At 42.0% G+C, this 22220-nt stretch overlaps 1 protein-coding gene across 1 annotated transcript; it reads left to right on the top strand.

Annotated features, from left to right (window-relative positions):
* The first annotated feature begins 351 nt into the window (after positions 1–351).
* On the top strand, positions 352–6837 carry LOC141051657 (lymphotoxin-alpha-like). Its single transcript, XM_073548664.1, has 4 exons — positions 352–500; positions 1515–1557; positions 4198–4236; positions 4746–6837. The coding sequence occupies exons 1-4, from the start codon at positions 384–386 to the stop codon at positions 5171–5173; spliced, it is 627 nt and encodes a 208-aa protein (XP_073404765.1). The 5' UTR covers positions 352–383; the 3' UTR covers positions 5174–6837.
* Positions 6838–22220: the final 15383 nt, after the last annotated feature.

Here is a 22220-nt window from a genome sequence, read left to right as displayed (position 1 = left end):
AATGCTTTTTGTTCCAGAGAAAACATTAGAATGCTTTAGCTATAAACAGCACTCACAATATCTGCGCAATAAAGAGAATTACGGAAGGAATGAAGCTGAGTTGTAATACCAGACACAGCCTAGGGACTACAGTGGCGCTGTTTCTGATCTTAATAATGCATCCTATTGTATATTTAGTCTCATCTCACACTTTTGGTGCAGTCTTTAGGAGGATTTTTGGTGCGTGTTTGTCAGTTTCCTGATTGGGGTAGGGGTTTCCCCTGCCATTTCCTCCCACCTTCTCTTCTGCACTGTTATAAGACAGGTCACTTGCACATTCCTTCTCACTGCCGATTGTCAATAGCTGCCAATCACAACATCCTTCCAATCTCCCAACTGCCGCCATGAGTGTGACATCACCCAGAAGCCCATGGACTTGGCAGAGCCCTGCTCCTTTAGGATATGGCAGACTGATAACCCTTTTCTGCCTTGTATGTCTTGCAGTGGGGTCTCCAGTGAAGGTAAGAGGTCTCACCATTTATACAAGGTGCCTGCAACAATTTTTTTTTTTTTTACATTTGATCCTCTTTTACAGTTGTTAACTTTTAATCAGTTATTCCTAATATATATTTCCTGGAAACCTATATGACAACCTATATAATCACTGAAGTAAGAACTGCTATAAGGACCACTGACCCAAGATGACCCGGTACATGTAGTCTTTATTCTAAGTGGTATCATGATGTTAATGCAGTGGTGCCTAGAAGTGGATAGCCAAAAATGAATTTAGGGGCAGATCTGGGCTCTTAATTAATTTAAGGGACTGGTCTGGAGTTTGACTTAATATAAGGGTCAAATCAATCTGGGGTCTGAATTTAGGAGTCCTGTCTGTGGTCGGAATTAATTTAGGGTTTTGGTCTGGAGTTTAAATTAATTGAGTATGTTCTAGAGTTTGAAATAATATATCGGTTTAGTTTGGGATCTGAGTAAGTTTTAGGGGTCTGGTCTGGGGATTATAAAAATCTTTGAGGTCTTGGATCTCAGCTAATTTAGGGGTTTGGTCTTGGATCTTAATTGATGAATCTGGGTTCTGAATGGTCTGGACTTTGGCATTGAATCGGGGTCTTGCTCTGAATTAACTCAGGGGTCTGGTCTGGGGTCACAATTTTATGGTCCATGGGACAAAATATTGTTGGGTCTGGGTTCTGAATGAATCTTCAGGTCTGGTCTGATGCCTCTTTTGCTCCCAGCCTACATGTTCTACTTACATGGCGGATGGTACTGTTGTCACCGGATGTTCTGATCACCTGTCAGGTCCAACGGGAAGCTCCCAATGCTGTCTTATTATCAACTGTCAGGCTGTACAAGCATATGTACTTTTTTCCAACTTGATAGGAGAAGATTACTCGATGACAGTAATTTAATGGGACAAATTTTGTTTTTCGCAGTCAGAAAGTTTCAATAAATACAGTAACTCTAACTTCCGATTGTCTCCAGATCTTGGATAAATTTTTCAATATAATTTTTCTTCACAGAGGGAAGACAAGATGTCTCATCATCAAAGGTCGACTAATCCAGGTAGAAATATGTCTATTTCCTGTTCCTTTGATGTCTTATGTTTGGGGTCCTACTGATGGGTCACATATAAAGGACTTGGTACATGCATGGAACACTAATTAGCGAAGAGGTAGCAGTTACATACCGGTATTGAAGCCTGATGGGACCAAAGCCCTACTATCACATATTAAGATGCCAGTATTAAAAATGGCAACTGGTTGGTGCAATCCCAGTCTTAGATTTTTCATTATGGCCCTAGAGCTTCGAGATATGTCTCTGGTTTCCCATGCTCAAAGAGAATCTGGATATGCAAAATGAACATAGGATGTAAGGGCATGAGATTGCATGAGATTGCCCATTTCAGGTAAGTGGCCTCTTGAGAGTCAGAGATGGAACACTAGTATGAGGGCTGGGCAGAATAGGCATCCTGTCAGTGTAGGAGAGTGAGGTGAGGAGAAGCTGCTGAGGACTTGCTTCTTGGATCAGTCATCTGACTTGCAGAGTTCCCATCCAACTTTTCGGAGTTTGTAGGCCACACATTTCCATATTCTGGCAGAATGTGATATCTAGAAAGGACTCAGGACTAGTTTTAGCATCAGGGAAAGCTTGGTAGATCCCATATCCTAATTTATCTTGTGAACTTAGATCCCATCTGGGCATCTGACTGTTCAAAAAAACATGTCCAAAATTAGGCGGGGGAACGGGTGGGTTGATTTTCTTTATAATTCAGAGCTGAATTATTAGTATACATTGGGTTCCTTGGATCTCAATCTACATTAGTATAGCTAAAGTCCACCATACAATTTAGATGATGGTTAGCCGAACCCAACAATATCGGTGGCGGTGGGACCATACGATATTCTGATGTGTATGGGGAACTCCTGATTCTCCCATCTGAAGAATCAGGCACTTAAAATTTCAATGCCCGAACTTTCTTTTTTAGGGAAGACAACCCAAAGGAGTCCATCCTGGACTTTCTACCCTCTCCCCGATGAAAACACATGAATGTTAGGCGGAGCCGTCATCCATCTCATGTTCATGGCCACCTGTAAAGCAGGGTCGGCTTCCTTTTTTGTACATAGTGTGGATTTAAAAAAAAAGTGGATTTAAAAAAAATAAAATCCAACATGAAGTACCCTGTGTGCCATCAATTTGAAAGTTGTGTAACGTAAGTGTTTTACACTTTCCGGTATCGGGCCACTTGTACTCTTGTGGATATATTGGCACTTTTGTGGTTGATGTTTTCTATTTGGTCTCACTGAAAGATGTTGCATTCTTCAATTTTATGTAATTTAATGATTTGAATGTAATTTGCCATCAGATCAGTCTTCACCTTAACCCTTCCAAATTGTTTGCTGTACGTTAGGCCAGTTGGGATTGATGCAATATGCACAGGGGCACATATTATAGCCGCCTTTATTGAAATGTTATTTACATTCAATTCTTTCCCTTTATTCCCACCCATGTGTGGTCCTGCTTTTTGCCTTACATGTGTTATTTGGTTTGATTCATGCCTTTCACCTTTTATCCCTATATCCTGTGACATTTAATAAAGTACATTTTGTATTTTTTCACTAATTTTGGGTCTTCTGATCGTTTCTTTTCTTCGTTGGTTGTTAATTATAGTCACGATTGTTCCTACATAGTCCACTGGAGTTTTTTGTCCATCAGACATACAAATAATGATATAAGGTTATGATTTTTTATAGTGAATAATTGATATATGGGCAATTTTTACATGAAGGTTGTATGATAACACTTCAGTCTTCTCATAGGGACATTCGTTGGTCCTACATAAAGATTAGCAATGTACACCATACATGGAAGGTACTGACTGTGTTATACTTTGCCTGCCACTAACAACAGCAATCGGAACCGCTTAACCGCTGCCATCAATCCCTGACCGCGACAAATAAGTGGTACAATCCCAATGGAGTATCCTTTCCTAATGGAGCCACCAGCTGGGCTTCACAGGAGACCATGATTTTCACTATATATTGCAATACTAAAAATTGGCTGCATCCTTAAAGGGTTAATGTTTCTATTTCAGGCTAAGTATTATGTGTTTTCACCCCATTAAAAATCAACATTGTCACCTATTGTTTACCACTCTGGTCTGTTCTGTGTAGGCAGTTTTTTTTTCGTCTTCCTGTGTCCTATATTCTAATGTATGTTACAAACAAGTGTCTCATGCAGAGACCAGTGACCTTCATCTGAACATCCTTTTCGCCTTCAAAGCAAAATTTACAAAAGTTGAGAAGATGGAAGTTCAGATTTACGAACAATGGTGGATCTATCTATTTTACTGGGGTTAAAACTAATGGCAATGGTTTTTTATTATTAGTTTCACCATTAAACACAGCTAAAAAAAAGTCACAAGGATATAAAAGTAATGGGCGTAAAGCCCACTGGTCCTACTGCCTGCAGCTCAGATGTCTATATCTAAGAGCTCCACTTCACATTGTACAGGGATGTATTCATGGATGCTTACTGTTTTCATAGACTGATATATGAGACCCCATGTGAACAACCTCAATATCTGGGTGTACAGGTCCTTATTTGGTTTTTTTTACATCACACAATTTGGTAACAGATATTGCCTCTGTAAATAATATTGTGCTATACTTTGCCACATTCCTAATTCTTCCCTTTCCTTTACAGTATTAAGAGCCCCTGAGAAGCCTGCAGCTCATTTTCAAGGTATATATCAGTTATATAACTATTTTAACTATGGAGATAAAAATATATATTTTAGTTTAACCTTAAAAGGGTATTCCACGTCATAAAATCCTTTGTTAGTCGATGGGTCCACCGATGGCATGTTGATTGCACGGACTCTTAACTATTGCTATTATCTGTGAGGGTGTCTGGTAGCAAGTGTTTAATTTCCCAATAGTGCCACTTTAGGGTGAAGTAGAGCACTACATGTTAGTGCCTTCACAATCAGTGGATGGGCTAGACCTTCTAGAAATTGGGATGCCCTTTGTATCCACTCTTCTCTCACTAATAGACATTGGGGACATCTAGGTTGGATTTTGCCCGTAAATATTCTGTAAATATTAGTTGATATTAAGAATTTTGGTGGCCACTTGCCTTTTGTACAAAGGTGTCCATGTCATCCCAATCATCGGGCAAGCCGTTCTAGATCACAATTGTCAGGTTAATACTTGACAATGACGACTTATTTTTTATTGTTTCCATTCTTACAGCCAATCCATCCATTCTGGACTCGCTGACTTGGACCACCGAAACATATTACTCCTTCAGCCAAGGAAACTTGTCACTTGAGGACAACAAACTTCTCGTGAAGCACAGGGGCCTGTACTTCATATATAGCCAGGCCATGTTTGGAGGGAAACCATGTCCCCAACAAAACAAAAATCTCATCTCCCTTAATGTGATGCTGGATTCCGTAATGGAAAACGCCAAGGTGCAACTTCTCCGAGCAGATAAAACACCTTGTGAACAACCGCAACCGTATAAAAATTCAAGAAACACTCCAGAGTGGAGAAAGTCCATATTTCTTGGGGCTGTATTTCATCTTGAAAAAGGCGACAAATTGTACGTGAAGACCTTAGGAACAGAATTTCTCAGGAGGGAACGTGGGACAACTTATTTTGGTGCTTATGCCTTGTAAGATCAAGGTTGTGTCCTTCACCAACATCCACGTTTTACAAACTTAGACTATTTTAGGACATAAACGGGGCCTTTTGATTAGAATCCCTTACCCCTTTTTACAACCAGAGCAAAGACATGCAAGAAAGTATGGTCCTCTGCTCTGAAGGACATCAGAGGTAATAAATAGGACACACTGATTTCACTTGGTACTGTGAAAGGTAAAATTTTTCCTGCCCCATCCCATAAGAGTAAAGAAGTATATGACTTTAGGTTCCTGAGTCTGGTCATATAGCGTTCTGGAATCAAGACTCTTTGATTATGGCAACCACTTGGAAACCAAAGCTGACAATTCCCTCCAAAATGTCCATAGACATTTAGGTTTAAAGGTTAAAAAAATAATGAAAAATATAATTCCTCCATGAATGTCTAGTATCTCTTATGTTATAGAAATAGTATTTGCCTAGGTCAGCTACAGTATAACGCATCCAATTGCAAAATTTGTTTCCTGACGTCAACCAATGTCCACACAACCTATTAGGGTATACGGATGTCACAGAGGTTAATTCTCCACTCAAGGGAGCCAAAATTATGGACTTGTGTTGTCCTTGTGTTACTTTGACCGACAGTCATCAGAATCGTTCTACTAGTTTTGACTAGATAAAGCCTCTCAATTTTTTTCTTAGCAAAATAGATGCTACTGTAACATCGACTTGAGCCACCAAGATAGTCTTGTTTTGTATGACTTCATTAGAAGAAGTCCTGCAATAAAAGAGTCTATGGAGCTTTGCGTACCATACCTCCAGATGTAGAGTAGATCCAGTCCAACCCTGTTCTAGTTCTTCAACTAATAGAAGAATTTAATGTTAGAAATGGTGCTCGCTTCTGAATTGATTTCAACTACATGGTAGATATTAGTAGATGATGCTACTACAGATGTGTCCTTCCTTGTATTTCCTCTTAGTTCCAGATATCTGGAGATGAGAGGGTTGACATGACCAGCTTTGAAAAAAATACTTTTGATGCAATGGCCAAAGTTTTATTTTCTTTGCAAAGTTGGTCATCTGACGTAAGTAATATCAGGACCAAAGATAGAAGTAAGGAGGGAAGCATCTGTATGAGCACCCTGACTCGGATATAGCCAATGAATGATCTTAGGAATGTAATGGGTTAACCATAAGTCCTCCATGTATGATAAGTGTTAATGGGCAATCCACACTAAAGTCTAGGACTCTCTCCAGAGGCATCTGTCAAGATTTCCCCTTGACGTGTAAAATGTTTTAAGGTGACTTTTCTCTCTAAATCTTCTAGCCTTTAGAAATAATACTTGATATGAGAGGTTCCCTATTAAGTTTCTTACATTTCACAGCATGTAAAATAAATTGGGAAGGATTCAAACTTATTACTAATTCCTTCCAAAAACATCACCACGGCTGACCATGTGGGTTGTTTCTGGCATTGCAGCTCTATCAAAAGTTAATGAGACTCAACTGCAATACTACACAAAACCTTTGGACAAATGTGGTACTATTCTTGTAAGACAGTAGTCATACTTTTTTAATCTCATACAAACTCTATCAAATGCCATAAATATGTACAATTTTTTACCTGGTGTAAATGCCGCTGTTCTCCTGAATCCGGAGATGTTTTTCTTTTATTTCTGCATCTCTCCATTCTTGAGATATGGCCTCCCCTTTCTTGTATATAAATATATTCTTGTTAACCAAGTGGGCGTAGTCATCAGTAATTCTTTGGGTATGCTTCATGTGGACACCCACTTGGCTAACAAGATAAGATTTATATTTATATTTATATATATATATATATATATATATATATATATATATATATATACACATATAGAAAGCCATATTCAGGAACAGAGAGGTGCAGGAACAAAAGAAAGACATCGCCGGATTCACGACAAAAGAGGTATTCACAAAAGGTCATAAAAATACAGATTTATGGCACGTTACAGGTCTGCATTAATGTACAAGTATGCATGACCAATAAGAATTATTCAACTTATGCCAAAAATTGTAATATGGAATAATATGTTTTTGTACTGTATTGTAATATGTTTTCTGTTTTTGTACTTCGGCCCTTCTTTCTTCTTTCAATGATCACGATTTACTTCGCCTCTGACCACTACATAATGAGAATCTTTTTTCATATTATTTAATTTTAACAAATATTTTATTATATAATTATATATATTAATTGTATCTTATTAGACGGAGCCGTAAATGTACTAGATCTGAATGTGATACTGCATGTCCTCGTCAATTTGGAGTCACCTAATGAAAGTCAATACAACAAGCTAAAATTGAATATAAAACCAAATCGGGAAATGTGGCAGGTGGCAGAAAAGGTACCAAAGTAATGGCAGAAAAGGCGCCAAAGTGGTGGCAGAAAAGGTGCCAAAGTAATGGCAGAAAAGGCGCCAAAGTGGTGGCAGAAAAGGCACCAAAGTGGTGGCAGAAAAGGCACCAAAGTGGTGGCAGAAAAGGTACCAAAGTAATGGCAGAAAAGGCGCCAAAGTGGTGGCAGAAAAGGTGCCAAAGTGATGGCAGAAAAGGCACCAAAGTGGTGGCAGAAAAGGCACCAAAGTGGTGGCAGAAAAGGAACCAAAGTGGTGGCAGAAAAGGAACCAAAGTGGTGGCAGAAAAGGCACCAAAGTGGTGGCAGAAAAGGTACCAAAGTAATGGCAGAAAAGGCACCACAGTGGTGGCAGAAATAGTGCCAAAGTAATGGCAGAAAAGGAGCCAAAGTGGTGGCAGAAAAGGCGCCAAAGTGGTGACAGAAAAAGAATAAGAGGTCATGGCAGCACCCAAATGACGTTTTTCCATATTTTTCACTGCTGGATTTAAGGAGTTATTCAAATTTAGTAAGTTATGACCTATTCACAGGATAGGTGATTACCTGTTGATCACTGGGGTCCCAACGCTGGGACCACCATGTGTCCGAGAAAGGGAGCTCTAAGAATTTTCTGAGCTGGGACACCTGTGTAATCATACTTCAGACATGTTCAATTTAATCCCATAATTATTTATTTCTCCTAAAAGATAAACCACCAGCTTACTCCCCACATGCGTGCTTGGCCAAACCGAGTGTGCATGAATCTATGTGAGTGGGGATAAGTAGCTGTCAGCCGAATAAGTGTTTGGTGTACGGCGCTGAGACACTGTTAGGAGATGAATGACCAAATCCAGTAACATCCATGTTATACCCCACTGATAAGCCCCCAAAGGGAAATGGAGTTGTGCTGCCATCGCCACCTCTTTAGGGCAACTGTTCCTTTAAAATGAGGTAATATGTAAATTATAATATGTCATTATGAATGTAAAAGAAACAAATAAATCATTCTTTGTCCCCATAAGCTACTGTATGTAATAACCGGCCGTGAAGATTATAATAAATATATATATATATATATATATATATATATATTCTTTTTAATGTGGGCTTTTAGATTGACTTACACTATTGCATGGACGACATGCACTGAAAAAAGTGAAATGTAAAGAAATAATAATATGCTTCAATGTTGTATTCAATAAAGATATGAACGGCGACAATTATTTATATGTGAATATTTAACGTAGGTAGAGCGACCGGAGGAGTACAAACCGGATGTAAATAATCTAGGCGTATTTATCTTCCCCTATGGACATTGTTCTCATAACTGAGGATGGAAACGGTGGAAAGTTCTGTATATTTATAGCAGTTTTATGATGGCTTTTATAGATATTTTTAAGAGAAATAAACATATTTTAACATGTTCAACAAGTTCATGTTTTGTGTTTGTTTTTGAGTATTCAAATGTAGTGTGGTGCAAAAGTATTCACACCCTTCCTTACAATACATTGTTATGATCACACCGAGCACTGGCAATGAAAAGAGGAAACCCGGGACAGTGCTATGAGAGTACTTGTTTGCTATATCACCCCCGCTATAAGGTATGTGCACACGTTGCAGATTTGCCTGCAGAATTTTCTGCACAGAATCTGCATCTCTTGGCAGATAACGCAGGTAAAAAGCCACGCGTTTTTGATGCGTTTTTTTTCATGCGGATTTGTCTGCGCTTTTGTAAGCTAAATATTATACAAAGAACAAAAGAGAAAAGCAATATATCTACATATGGGAACTCCACAAAATGTACAAAAGGTACATTTTATTTATACATCAATACCTGACACATACACAAAACAGCAAAAAACATTAACAACAGATTAAAAGATGCAAAAAATTGCAATCATCTCAAATCATGAAATAATGATATGATGATACTCCCACAGCAGAAAAATCCCACATAGCAATAGTGACATACAGTAGGGTAAATATCAAACAAGCCACCTCAACATATTGAATATCACAAACAATATATGTAAAATAGTGTAGTCATACATAGACCAAAAGGTCTGTGTATGTGAGGTGTAAAAAGCCGCTATTCACAGCACCATATGAGCCAAAAAAAAGTTTTCACATTTGCGCTTTACGGTTTCACATTTGCGCTTTATAGCGCTGCGACGGCCTGCGCACGGCCGCCGCTAAGCCCCGCCCCCTGCCGACTCCCTGCCCGCCCCATCCAGTCATCGCCGCCTACTAGCGCACATGGGCGCTTACGATCTGCGCACCCTATCTTTAGCATAGGGTGCGCAGATCGTGCGCTGGCCGTGCGCTAGCAGGATTTTGCCGTGCGCTGCGCACTTTTGAAGGTGCGCCGTGCGTGCCGAAATGCAACATGCTGCGTTCGGCGCACACGGGCGCACCTTCAAAAGTGCGCAGCGCCCGTCAAAATCCTGCTAGTGCACGGCCAGCGCACGATCTGCGCACCCTATGCTAAAGATAGGGTGCACAGATCGCAAGCGCCCATGTGCGCTAGTAGGCGGCGATGACCGGATGGGGCGGGCTGGGAGCTGGCAGGGGGCGGGGCTTAGCGGCGGCCGTGCGCAGGCCGTCGCAGCGCTATAAAGCGCAAATGTGAAACCGGCCTAACAGGGGAAAAAAAAAAAAAGCCCACACAATTGTTCAATACCTGACCCAAAAAAGGAAAGGTTATAGACCCTGTAGATGCATAGGCACCAGACGATATTCAGCATATATATAATGCCAGAAAATGCTGGAAGCAGCTAGTGGGGTAAGGGAGTGGGGGGAGCAAGGCCCCACGTGTATCGCCGCACACTGTGTGTCTTCTTCAGGGGAGAACAAAGCGCTGTAAGAATGTATGTTCCACATATATATATATATATATAGTGCAGTCACACATGATACATAATTACCAAAATCAAAGACTGATACTAACCCATGAGGCAGATAGACGCTGCATGGCCACAGCCATCTTGTCAGCGTTACTCACAGAACAATAAAGCTTTTTGGAAATCAATGATGTCACCGGGCAAGATAAACGCCTGGGCAATCGAAACAGGGGAGACAAACAGATAGAATGCATGCGTCCAAGTATGCCAGACATAGTATGGTGAATGGTATCACCGAGCATGATCAATGCCTGCTCAATGAAAGCAAACAAACACCGCATGTACAGCCAGGGTATATCAGGCATGGTGTAGTCATTGCTAACGTGATCAAATATTTAAGCAGCACAATAAAGGCACCTGAAATAAGTGCATACATTCAAGATGTAATATATTGAGTGATGTAAAATATAATATGAAGCAAAGGAGCTAAATGTGACATTAGCCAACCTCTTACCATGATAAAGCGCAACTGAGATATTTACTGAAACTCCTATAATGCCGCCAGCGCCGCATACAAAGAAGGCGCCTATCTGGAAAAAAGCGAAAATAGGCTGAACGCATATGTAATCGCATGAAAGGTGTATAAAATCCAAAAAATCTATGTACTGGATTCGCCTGGTAGTCCCCTATTCTAATCCCAACCCAGCTACACACTGCTTAGCAAATGACATCGGGCAGGAGCGCTCATGCACAGCCTATGAGAGCCGCTGGCATGAAAAATCATAATCAAAAAAGACATGTTTAGAAATAATGCACATAAGCATAATATCCTTATTGTACCTGCATTAAGTCCTAAATTTATATTTCTATATACACTATCCCTATACCTTATGTGTTAGGTGTCCAACAACAGTGTAGCATTTTAAACATGCCGATCTTATATTCCATCTATGGCTATGTATCTTCACCTTACAACATATGCCTTGCTAAGGATATTATGCTTATGGGTATTATTTCCAAACATGTCTTTTTCAACTAACTATGTCTTTTCATGCCAGCGGTTCTTATAGGCTGTGCACGAGTGCTCCTGCCCGATGTCATTTGCTAGGTCTGTTTTTTAACACAGGTCTGAACCAGTTTCCTTAATTTTCATTATCATAACCTTCTCGTTTGGGAGTACACATTGCTTTTGCGTCAAGCAGTTGTTATTTACATTCCCTACTACTCTAGTGCTCCCTACACCATTTGTTGTCAATTACTACCCCATAGTGGGCTCTTTTTATTTTATTTTTCTGCTTTTATGTCAATTCTTTGCTTTTTTTTGTACCCTTGAGCGCGGTCAAGCATTTTTTACAATTTTATTATTATCCTGTTAGGGTGGACACCTACCCTTATTTGACCCCAGCAGCCAAGGCTTTATTTTATCTTATATATTGTAAAGCTGGAGTTCGTTAGCGCTGATGCCATATTCATGTCAAAAATAGAATTAAAATAAAAAATATTGTTATCCTCACCTTCTGGCGTCCTGCGCAGCCATCCTGCCTCTCTCCACGCTCCGGTCCCAGTAATCCTTTGCGAGAATTACCACGATGACGTCCGTTCTCGCGGGATCGCGAAGTCTTGCGGTCATTCTTGCAAAGGATTACTGGGACCGGAGCGTGGAGAGAAGCGGGAAGGCTGCGCAGGACGCCAGAAGGTGAGAATAACAATATTTTTTATTTTTTTTCATTATTTTACAGCTGATCGCTGGTCTCCCGCCTGTCACATGCAGCGATGCGTGCTGGCCAGCGGGAGATCAGCGACGAAAAAAATGTCCAGAGGTTTCTTGCAGCGATCAGCGATACCGGCAGGGGGCCGGTCGCTGATCACTGTCACACACAGCGATCTCGCTGGTGAGATCGCTGTTGTGTCACAAAAGTTGTGACTCAGCAGCGAGATCGCTATGTGTGACTGGGCCTTAAGCGCTTGTGTGTTTTTAGTTTGCAACTGTTTTTAATGAAGCCAAGGTACATTACTATTTTTTTCCACTATGCTTTATTTAACTTAATAGACAATAAAACGTTATGTATGTATATATGTATATATTACACACTATATATGTATATATGGTATTTTAACAAAACAATAACATATTAAACTAAACTAGTCAGTGGGTATGACTAATTCTGCTTGTGTACCTGAGGCTGTTGGCATAATAAGAATTGCTGTTTCAAAAAAGAACTGTCTAAAATTTAATTTTACGATCTTTTTTTGCTGCAAAAGCTTTTATAATATAAGAAAGTTTTGAAGCCAACTCATGCTCTATGGAAATAATACTTAAGTTTGTTAGCTGTTGTTGTTGTCCCATGACAATCCGAAGATATGTTTTCAGCAACTTTAGCTTGCTAAAGCTTCTTTCACTGGAAGCAACAGATACTGGTACAGTCAAGAAGATTTTCAGAGCTGTGGCTATATTGGGATAGGCATCTTGTAGTCCCTTCTGGTATAATGAGATAAGCAGACCTTCAGGTGTGGCAGTTTACATATTTGTGTTTAAATTCAGTGCATGATGTTTAAAACTCTCCACTTCTGGAATTATTTCATCTTTATCAATATCCTTCTGATATACAGCTCTGGCAAAAATTAAGAGACCACCACAACAAAACCCTGTCATGGGCAGCCCATTCTCCAGACCTGAACCCCATTGAAAACCTCTGGAATGTAATCAAGAGGATGATGGATAGTCACAAGCCATCAAACAAAGAAGAACTGCTTACATTTTTGCACCAGAAGCATTGTGAAAGACTGGTGGCAAGCATGCCAAGACGCATGAAAGCTGTGATTAAAAATCACGGTTATTCCTCAAAATATTGATTTCTGAACTCTTCCTGAGTTAAAACATTAGAATTGTTGTTTCTAAATGATTATGAACTTGTTTTCTTTGCATTATTTGAGGTCTGAAAGCACTGGGTATTTTTAATTTTGACCATATTTCTTTGTCAGAAAAAATGCTAAATTTAATGCTTGGAAATTCAGAGTCATGTTGTCAGAAGTTTATAAACTAAAAGAACAATTTACATTTTACTCAAAAATATACCTATAAAGAGAAAAATCAGACAAACTGAACATTTGAAAGTGGGCTCTTAATTTTTGCTGTATCTGGGCTAATTTCATGGCATGCTCCTTGAGCTCTTCGGTTGTTAATGAGTGAAACTGAGGTCCAGAGAGAAAACCAAATGTAGTGCTAAGCTTGTCTATAGTGTAAAATCGGGTTCTCATTTCAAAAAGAATTTTGTCACCGATTTCGAAAAGAGAAATTCTAAATTTGTCTTCCTGTGACAACTGAACACTGTCATCTTCACATTCTTCATCAAACATCTTATTAATCTTTTGCTTCCTTATCTGTCTGAAGTGTGGATCAAGGCCACAATTTTCTGCAATCTTCTTTGCTTCACTGATAGTGTGGCACCCCAGGAATTCGTTTGCACAATGGCCTTGCCTCCCTCCAGGAGGTAGTGATGTCATGTCTGTAAGCAAAGAAGGAATCCCCTTACCAGGTAGTTCCAGCATACAACACAGTTCCTGCTCTAGGCCAACAGGGGGAGCTCTAAACCCAACTTCAGGGGAGCTGCTCTCTTGGTCAGGAGGAGAAAGTTAGTGGAGAGAGTTACAGCCTGAACAAGGTTGAGAGAGGACATCTGGAGAGGAGCTGGGGATAGGAGCTCCATCTGAGCTCACCCCAGGCTTGAGCGCCGGTGACCGGGCACCGGAGCCCGAGATTGTCGGTACTAAAGCCCCAGCAGCAGAATCCGGAGGGCCGAAGTCCGCAGATCCTCTGTCCCCTACTGATACTCAATGACACAGCAGCACATGTGAGCTAGAGACGCCAGACAGGAGCGACCCTTGAAGCAGGTTCCAGCCGCCTGTCATGCGAGTGGAGTTCTACCTAAGCATCAGACAGAAAGAGGGACTTGAACAGAATTTACAGCAGCAAGTAATTCAGAGAATAGCGCTAGAAAGAAGGCCCCAAAACCCACCTGACTAAGGAAATTCCCAATTTGCTTCTAGGCTGACCGGCTCCAGAACCATCTGTAACCTGAGCCCCAGACTGTACCTGCACTGCTCAGTAAAAGGTAAAGGAAACTACACCCTGCTGTGTCTTCTGAATCATTCCTGCATCACCTGCCCTGCGCCATATTCACCATCCTCACCTTTAACATCTACATCCAAACTGACCTGGTATACAGCTCTACCTGTGGAGAGCTCAACCATCTCTGCTGCCCTGTCACCATCCCAGAAGATCTGCATAGCAGCATCGGCATCACAAACACTTTATTATCCCTTTTTCACTATCCCTTTTATAGGACGCCCAGGGCCATGGACCAGGTTACTCCTGCTGTGACACTTCCCCTTCAGAAGCGGCCCGGTACCGAGTATCCCCACTGCCCTGGCAGGCGATCCAATAGCATCAGCAGCATTTTGCTCTAGTTGACTCTAACACATTCCAAGCCTTTTGGATAAACAGGCCATAGCAACCTTATTTATTAACATATTTACATACAAAAATGAACATATCAATATAACATTGACAAATAAGGAGCGGGTCTATGGAAGCCGTGCACCAGCTTTGTTATGCCATTAGCCACACCTTAGGCCCTCAATCGCACCACAATGGTTCGAGGACCCTCCTGCTTATGCCCACAACCACACCACTCCAGTTCAAGGACCCTACTGAATGGCGCCACCAATTAAATTGTCCCGCTGAGACCTCAGCCCAGTAGGGACCCATTTTATTTAAATTATACTCTGACCACTAAATGAAGCAAAAGAGTGGAGGGGTAGGTAACTGCCTCACCAAAATAGGCCCCCTACTGACCCCCTCTGCTACCATTACCTGGCTCTCCACAGACACTTTCCCAGCACGACAGGCATGCATGACACTTTATGCATGTATGTCCCTCCACACCTTAACAGCCTTCTCTAAACCCTCTCTCAAACCCAGTGCCCAGATATAAATAGGTGTCAAATGTATTCCATCCTGACGTAAATGCTCCCTGGACGGCACTTTCAGATTGTCATGCCGCACTACCACCACTCCGTTCCTAGCCAAAAACCATAACATCTCTCGAATCACCTTAATCCGGGCCTTATTTATGCATTCCACTGAATGACCATATTTCCATGCCAAACGAGCCACAATATCAGACAAAACAATGACCATCCCCGAGTAAGCAGCCATGAGCTGCAAGCAGTTAAACTTAATGGCCTGAACCAAATCCCTGGATGTGCGGACCCCAAAATCATTTCCCCTCGCGTGAATCAATAAAACATCCCGGGTCTATCCAAACCCACATGAAAATAAAATTCTGGAACCAACCTGAACCATAGCATTCCACTAATCCCAATCCACCTGACCGTCGCCTCATCCTGTCTTAACCCAAGCTGTCGGCTGGACAATCTGACGTCAGCACGTAAAGCTCTCCACACCACGTACGAGTGACACCCACACCAACAGCGGACCATCTGCAAAAGAAAACAACCAAAATTGTAATCCACAGGTAAACCCCCTTTACCACTGTTAAATATCCAGCATTCCTGTATGGACATATGACAGCAAACGTAACAACTCCCATCTCCCAATCTTGCTCACCGCCGCTGCACTAAGGCGCCACCTGGCCGCTTCTGTCGCTACCCCTATACGAAACGAATGGCTGAATTTTGTTTTTTAAATTCGTTTATTTATTCAAATTTAGACAAAGCCGAACCATCCTGATGAATCAACAAATAACCCCCGGCACCACCCCTTACCAACAAAAATTAAGACGTTCTATATACCGGGCACTCTGTTATAATAATTGTAATAAAGTCCTTTCTTTTATGTGCAACCCATGGGCAAGCAACAATCAACGTAATAATGTCCTTCCCAAAAACAGCCCAACAGGTGAAAACTGTCGGGATGAACGGGCAACAATCGAAAAGCCGCTTTTATGTCCATCTTGGCCAACAGTGCACCATGACCACACTGCCTTACCCACTCCACCGCCTTATTGAATGACACGTAAGACACCGAGACTAACTCTGGATCGATGCCATCATTGACCGACTCCCCCTCTGTGTACGATTTGGTTCCTTCTTTGGGACCAAACCCAACGGAGAAATCTTGAAAACACAATAATGGTAATGCCTCCCTATCAGGGTAATTATCTAAATACTGCTCCATCCGCTCTACCCTCACCGGAGTTGTCCCTCTTACCCGTAGCTTCCCCAGGCTTTCCCTTTCCTCTTTTAAAACACTTTGTGAAGCTGTGGTGTTTCCTGCAACCGGAACATTCTCACTTAAATCTACAGGACGTAAAAGTACATTCCTTCTCATTAAAGCGCCAACACGAACCCTTCTTTGCTCCTGCCGGTGGTGCCCATTAACTAGCGGTTACCCTGGCGGCCCCAAGAAAGGAAGACGATGACACTCTCAGTGTCAACATTAAATGCATCCACAAACTTATATCCTTATTATCCCACCACAAACTCGGACAAACCGCCTTCCTTTGCCTAAACTGTTCATTGTACCGCAACCAACCAGTCCCACCATACGTACAACATGCCTCCCTGATGCTATCCAGATAGCAAAAAAGAGAAGAACACTTTTCTGGGGCCTTTTCCCCCAGCACACTAGCCAATATAGAGAATGCCTGCAGCTAGCTGGCAAAAGTTCGGGGAATCAACCGATACCTACGCCTTTCCTCTTCCTCTTTTTTTACTCTCTGTCAACTTCACCCTGTCCAAATTAAACTTCTCCAACGGCAACAGCGGAAAAAAACTCCACATATTTATCCATCCATATCTTCTTTTTCACCTCCAGTTTTAAATGCACACCAAACGGCCCATCAAAACAAACATATACTTCCCCATGAGCCATATCATCCAGTCTCACTGGGTCAATACTCCCTGCACTCTCCAATTCAGGGGGGCCCCCCTCAAGCGAGGCCCCACACTGACTATGACTTGCCAACCACCGCAGCCATTTGCGCCGTGTGCGCCCCATCCCCTTGCCACACCGAATCTGGGGAAGATCTAGCCACGCCCATCAATTCATGCATCATTCCCAACAACTGCGACACCTTGCTACCTGCCGACCCCTCAGACACAACCTGCCGCACGCCACCCACATCACAACCACTTGCTGCATTACAGTGACCACAATACTTACCGGGCTGACTTCGAGTCCCCCTCTGAACTGCCACTGCATATCTACCCCGCTGGTCCTCCTCCGAGTCTTCTCCTGTAGACACCCGGCCCTCCTCAGACTCCACCGGTGAAGCCCCAACAACCAAGGATCCCTTTGCCCTTGTTGCATCAGTGTTGTGAATGTCCATAGTCCCTGCAGTAGTGGAAGCCACTTCTGCAACTCACTTCTGGAGGAAGCAAATATAACAGCTAGAAATAAACCTAGTGCTACTCTGAGAAGGATAAACAATATTAATAAGAAAAATACTCCCTTTGATGATTTTATCCCTATTATAACCGAATACAACTCAAACTGTCATATTTTGACTAGAATTGTCAAAAAACATTGGGACATTTTGAAAGAGGATAAAATTATAGGATGCTCAATTCCACCAGGTCCAAAGTTCGTTTACAGAAAAGCCCGTAATATTGGTAGTATGATTGCCCCCACTGTATTAAATAACCATATTAATGCACCTACTCCATCTTTTATAGGCAATTTGAAAGGTTTTTTTCCCTGCAAAAAATGCAGGGCTTGCCAACAAACTATGAGCCCTAAACAACAATGGGCTATGGGGAGCAATAATTCTAATAAATTGGAAATATCAGATTTTATTACTTGTAAAACGGAGAGTGTCATATACTGTATACCATCAAATGTCCATGCCAGAAGGTATATGTAGGACGCACGAAAAGATCCCTGCAGATAAGGATTAAGGAACATATAAGAAATATAAAGAAAAAATTTCTGGGTCATCCCCTCTCTAAACATTTTTCAGAATGTCATGGAGGCTCTGTGAATAACCTTATCTTCACAGGAATTGAACATGTTAAGCCACAAGTGCGTAAAGGCAACCATATAAAGCTAATGTCACGCGCTGAGAGCCGCTGGATATTTGCATTGGACACCCTAATACCGAAGGGGTTAAATAGTGAAATCGAACTTTTTGGCTTCTATTAAGTTAATTGGGTTAAACTTGCCTAAGCGGCGGGACTGCTTAAATAATCCTCCTGTGGTGGGGGGGACCATCCCTGAGGAAGAAGACAGTTAGTCTTTGAAACATGTTGGAAAGTCCATTGGTCCCTGTCGCAACCACCAGCAAGTGAAACTGACGTGGTCATGTGTTGACTCACATCACGAAGGTCCTGTATACCTGGAGCAGCTCACAGACGCCGGGAGCACGAGAGGCCGCTCACGTCTGCTCCACAGCTGGAGGTACACTGACAGGAGGCTGCCACCGGCCGGGGCAGGCCCTGTAACTCGTCTATACCCCAGTGTACAAACACCCCCCTCTTTTTCCAAGCGCTGGAACAAAAAGCGCTATTTTAACCTGCACCGCTTACTGGAGTGAGGACTTCGCATCGCATCATCTTTACAGGTACCGCTCTCTGACTTGTGCATTTACTATTGTGGCTACTCTGCACAGCCGTTCACAGGCTGCAATTTGACTTTGACTTTTTTTTTTTAGCTACTATCAGGGAGAATTACCCTGCGGTATATAACCTGTTCAGTGATTTCAGGTTTTTACCCTCACTCATGCCTTTTTAGTTTGTGATTGTTCAGGTTGGAACTAAGATTGCCACCAGCATCTATATATATTCTTTTTCCCTTAAGCACTTCTTCTGAGGTCTTACAATTGACTATTACTAATTGCTATTTTCTCGCTATTATCCAGCTACATAAAGAGCACTTATAAGAGGTTTTGTTTTGTTTTTTGTTTTTTTTCTCTATAACCACCTAATTTAGATTTCCCTCTTCTTTGAGTGTTCCAAGCGCACACTACTATTATTAGTTATATCAATACTGATGTTTTTATTTTGTAGAAGTTTGTTGATGCGATCAATGTGACTTTGCACTTTATACCAAAAACAAGACATGGCAACAAAATCAAACTTTGTAATATTGTGCATCAGAGAAACAGCCTCAACCTTTGTCTCCATGTTTGCCACTATATTGCTTGCTAGGTCACTTAAAGCATCAATGATTTTGCTTAGATGCATATAAATAGGTCTTACCGCTTCTAGCTTCGCTGACTACCTGGTTTTGCTTAGTGACTTGAGGGTAACCGGTACATGTTTATGCAAAACTTCACATCTAAAAGTGGAGGCAACAAAGAACAAATAAAGGCACCGTACTGTTCCAAAGTAAGTCTCTGCTTCTTGTGACACACTAGCAGCATTTACACCAACCAGATTTAGGGAATGAGCAGCACAGGGTACAAAATACGCTAGGTTATTTTCTTGAAGCAATCGTGCTTTAACTCCATTATACTTTCCAGCCATATTTGCCCCATTGTCATAATAAATAGCATTAGCTAATGCATACAATATATACCTTATTATTATTATTATTTATATAGCACCATTGATTGCATGGTGCTATACATGAGAAGGGGTTACATACAAATTGCAGATATCACTTACAGTAAACAAACTTACAATGACAGACTGATACAGAGGGGAGAGGACCCTGCCCTTTCGGGCTTACATGCTACAGGATGGTGGGGAAGGAGACAGTAGGTTGGTGGGTTGCAGCGGGTCCGGTGTTGGTTGAGGTGATATCTCCGGTATTGGTGAGGAGGTCACGGGGTCATTGCAGGTTGTAGGCTTTCTTGAAGAGATGGGTTTTCGGGTTCCATCTGAAGGATCCGAATGTGGTTGATAGTCGGACATGTTGGGGCAAAGAATTCCAGATGATTGGGGATATTCGGGAGAAGTCTTGGAGGCGGTTGGGTGAGAAGCGAATAATTGTGGAGGAGAGAAGGAGGTCTTGGGATGACCGGAGATTACGTGAGGGAAGGTATCGGGAGATTAGTTCAGAGGCCTATTGGGTTAGACAGGTTATAGATGGCCTTGTAGGTCAGTATTAGTAATTTAAACTGGATATGCTAAGGGAATGGGAGCCAGTGAAGAGATTTGTAGTGGGGAGAAGCGGAGGAGTAGCGAGGAGAAAGATGAATTAGTCGGGCAGCAGAGTTAAGGATGGACTGGAGAGGTGCAAGGGTGTTAGCAGGGAGACCACAGAAAAGGATGTTGCAGTAGTCGAGGCGGGAGATGATGAGGGCATGCACAAGCATTTCAGTAGATTGAGGGTTGAGGAAGGGACGGATTCTGGAAATATTTTTGAGCTGCAGGCGACAGCAGGTAGAAAGAGCTTGGATGAGCGGTTTGAAGGACAGGGCAGAGTCAAGGGTTACTCCGAGGTAGCAGACTTCCGGTACTGGGGAAAGCGTGATGTAATTAATTGTGATAGATAGGTCAGGTAAGGAAGATCTGTGAGATGGAGGAAAGATGATGAGTTCAGATTTGTCCACATTGAGCTTGAGGAAGCGAGAGGAGAAGAAGGAGGATATGGCTGATAGACACTCCGGGATTCTGGACAGCAGAGAGGTGACGTTTGGGCAGAGAGGTAGATCTGAGTGCTCTCAGCATAAAGGGGGTACTGGAATCCATGGGACTTTATGAGTTGACCCAGGCCAAGAGTATAAACTGAGAAGAGTAGGGATACTAGAACAGAGCCTTTGGGGGACTTCAACAGAGAGAGGGTGGGATGAGGAGGTAGTGTGGGAGTGGGAGACGTTGAATGTGCGGTTGGAAAGGTATGAGGAGATCCAGGATAGGGCGAGGTCTTTGATGCCAAAGGAGGAGAGGATCTGTAGTAGGAGGCAGTGGTCAACTGTGTCGAATGCAGAGGACAGGTCTAGAAGCAGGAGTTTAGAGTATTGTCCATTTGCTTTGGCTGTAAGTAGGTTGTTAGTAAATTTGGTCAGGGCAGTCAGTGGAGTGATGGGGGCGGAAACCAGATTGTTGATTGTCAAAGAGCAAGTTAGATGAGAGGTGGGAGGAAAGTTCAGCATGGACGTGCAGCTCCAGGAGTTTGGAAACGAATAGGAGCAGTGATATTGGGCGATAGCTGGACATAGCGGTTGGGTCGAGGGTTGGCTTTTTAAGGATAGGTGTGATTGTGGCATGTTTGAAAGCAGAAGGGAAGGTACTGGAAGTTAGTGATAGGTTGAAGAGGTGGGTTAGGGATGGGATAAGTGTGGTGGTGAGGTTGGGGAGGACATCTGTTACTGACCGGGACAGCGTCCTAACACTCGGATTCTGCATCATTCTTTTTCCTGGAATTAACCCATAACCTGGACTCTAGATTTACACTGGGACATTGAAATCTTTTAAGAGGAGGAACACCCGTCTTCTCCACGGGACCTTTTCCAGAGAGGACTCCTTTCTATTACATCTTCACGTCCATACTAAGGTATTTTATCCTATGATCCCATATTTATTGTTTTAACCAAACAGCCACGTACCTATTGATTAACCTATTTCTATAAGCTATATATTGTATGCATCAGCTGATGCTATTTATTATCTTTTTTGATTTGTTGTAAAATTATTTCAGTGAGAGCAAGGCCAGTCTTCACACTCACAGTAAAAAATCTGTGAAGCTTTCTACGACTTCAGGGCCATATTTTGTAATTTTCACATATCTAATGACTTCAGACATTTGACCCAAATGGCTTATGTCAGGTGTGCAGTCAAACATCACAGAAACACGTATATTATTTACCGGTAATGTGTTTTTATGAAGCCCATGACAGCACGAGAGAGGTGATTCGCCCCACAAGGACAGGGACCCTTTAAGATAAAAAAGGCAGCTCCTCTCTC

This window comes from Dendrobates tinctorius, unplaced genomic scaffold, assembly GCF_039654945.1.
Source record: "Dendrobates tinctorius isolate UK_male_01 unplaced genomic scaffold, ASM3965494v1 ptg000158l, whole genome shotgun sequence".
NCBI lineage: Eukaryota > Metazoa > Chordata > Amphibia > Anura > Dendrobatidae > Dendrobates > Dendrobates tinctorius.
Note: the sequence above shows the minus strand (reverse complement) of the source record. Positions and strands in the feature narration are given on the sequence as shown.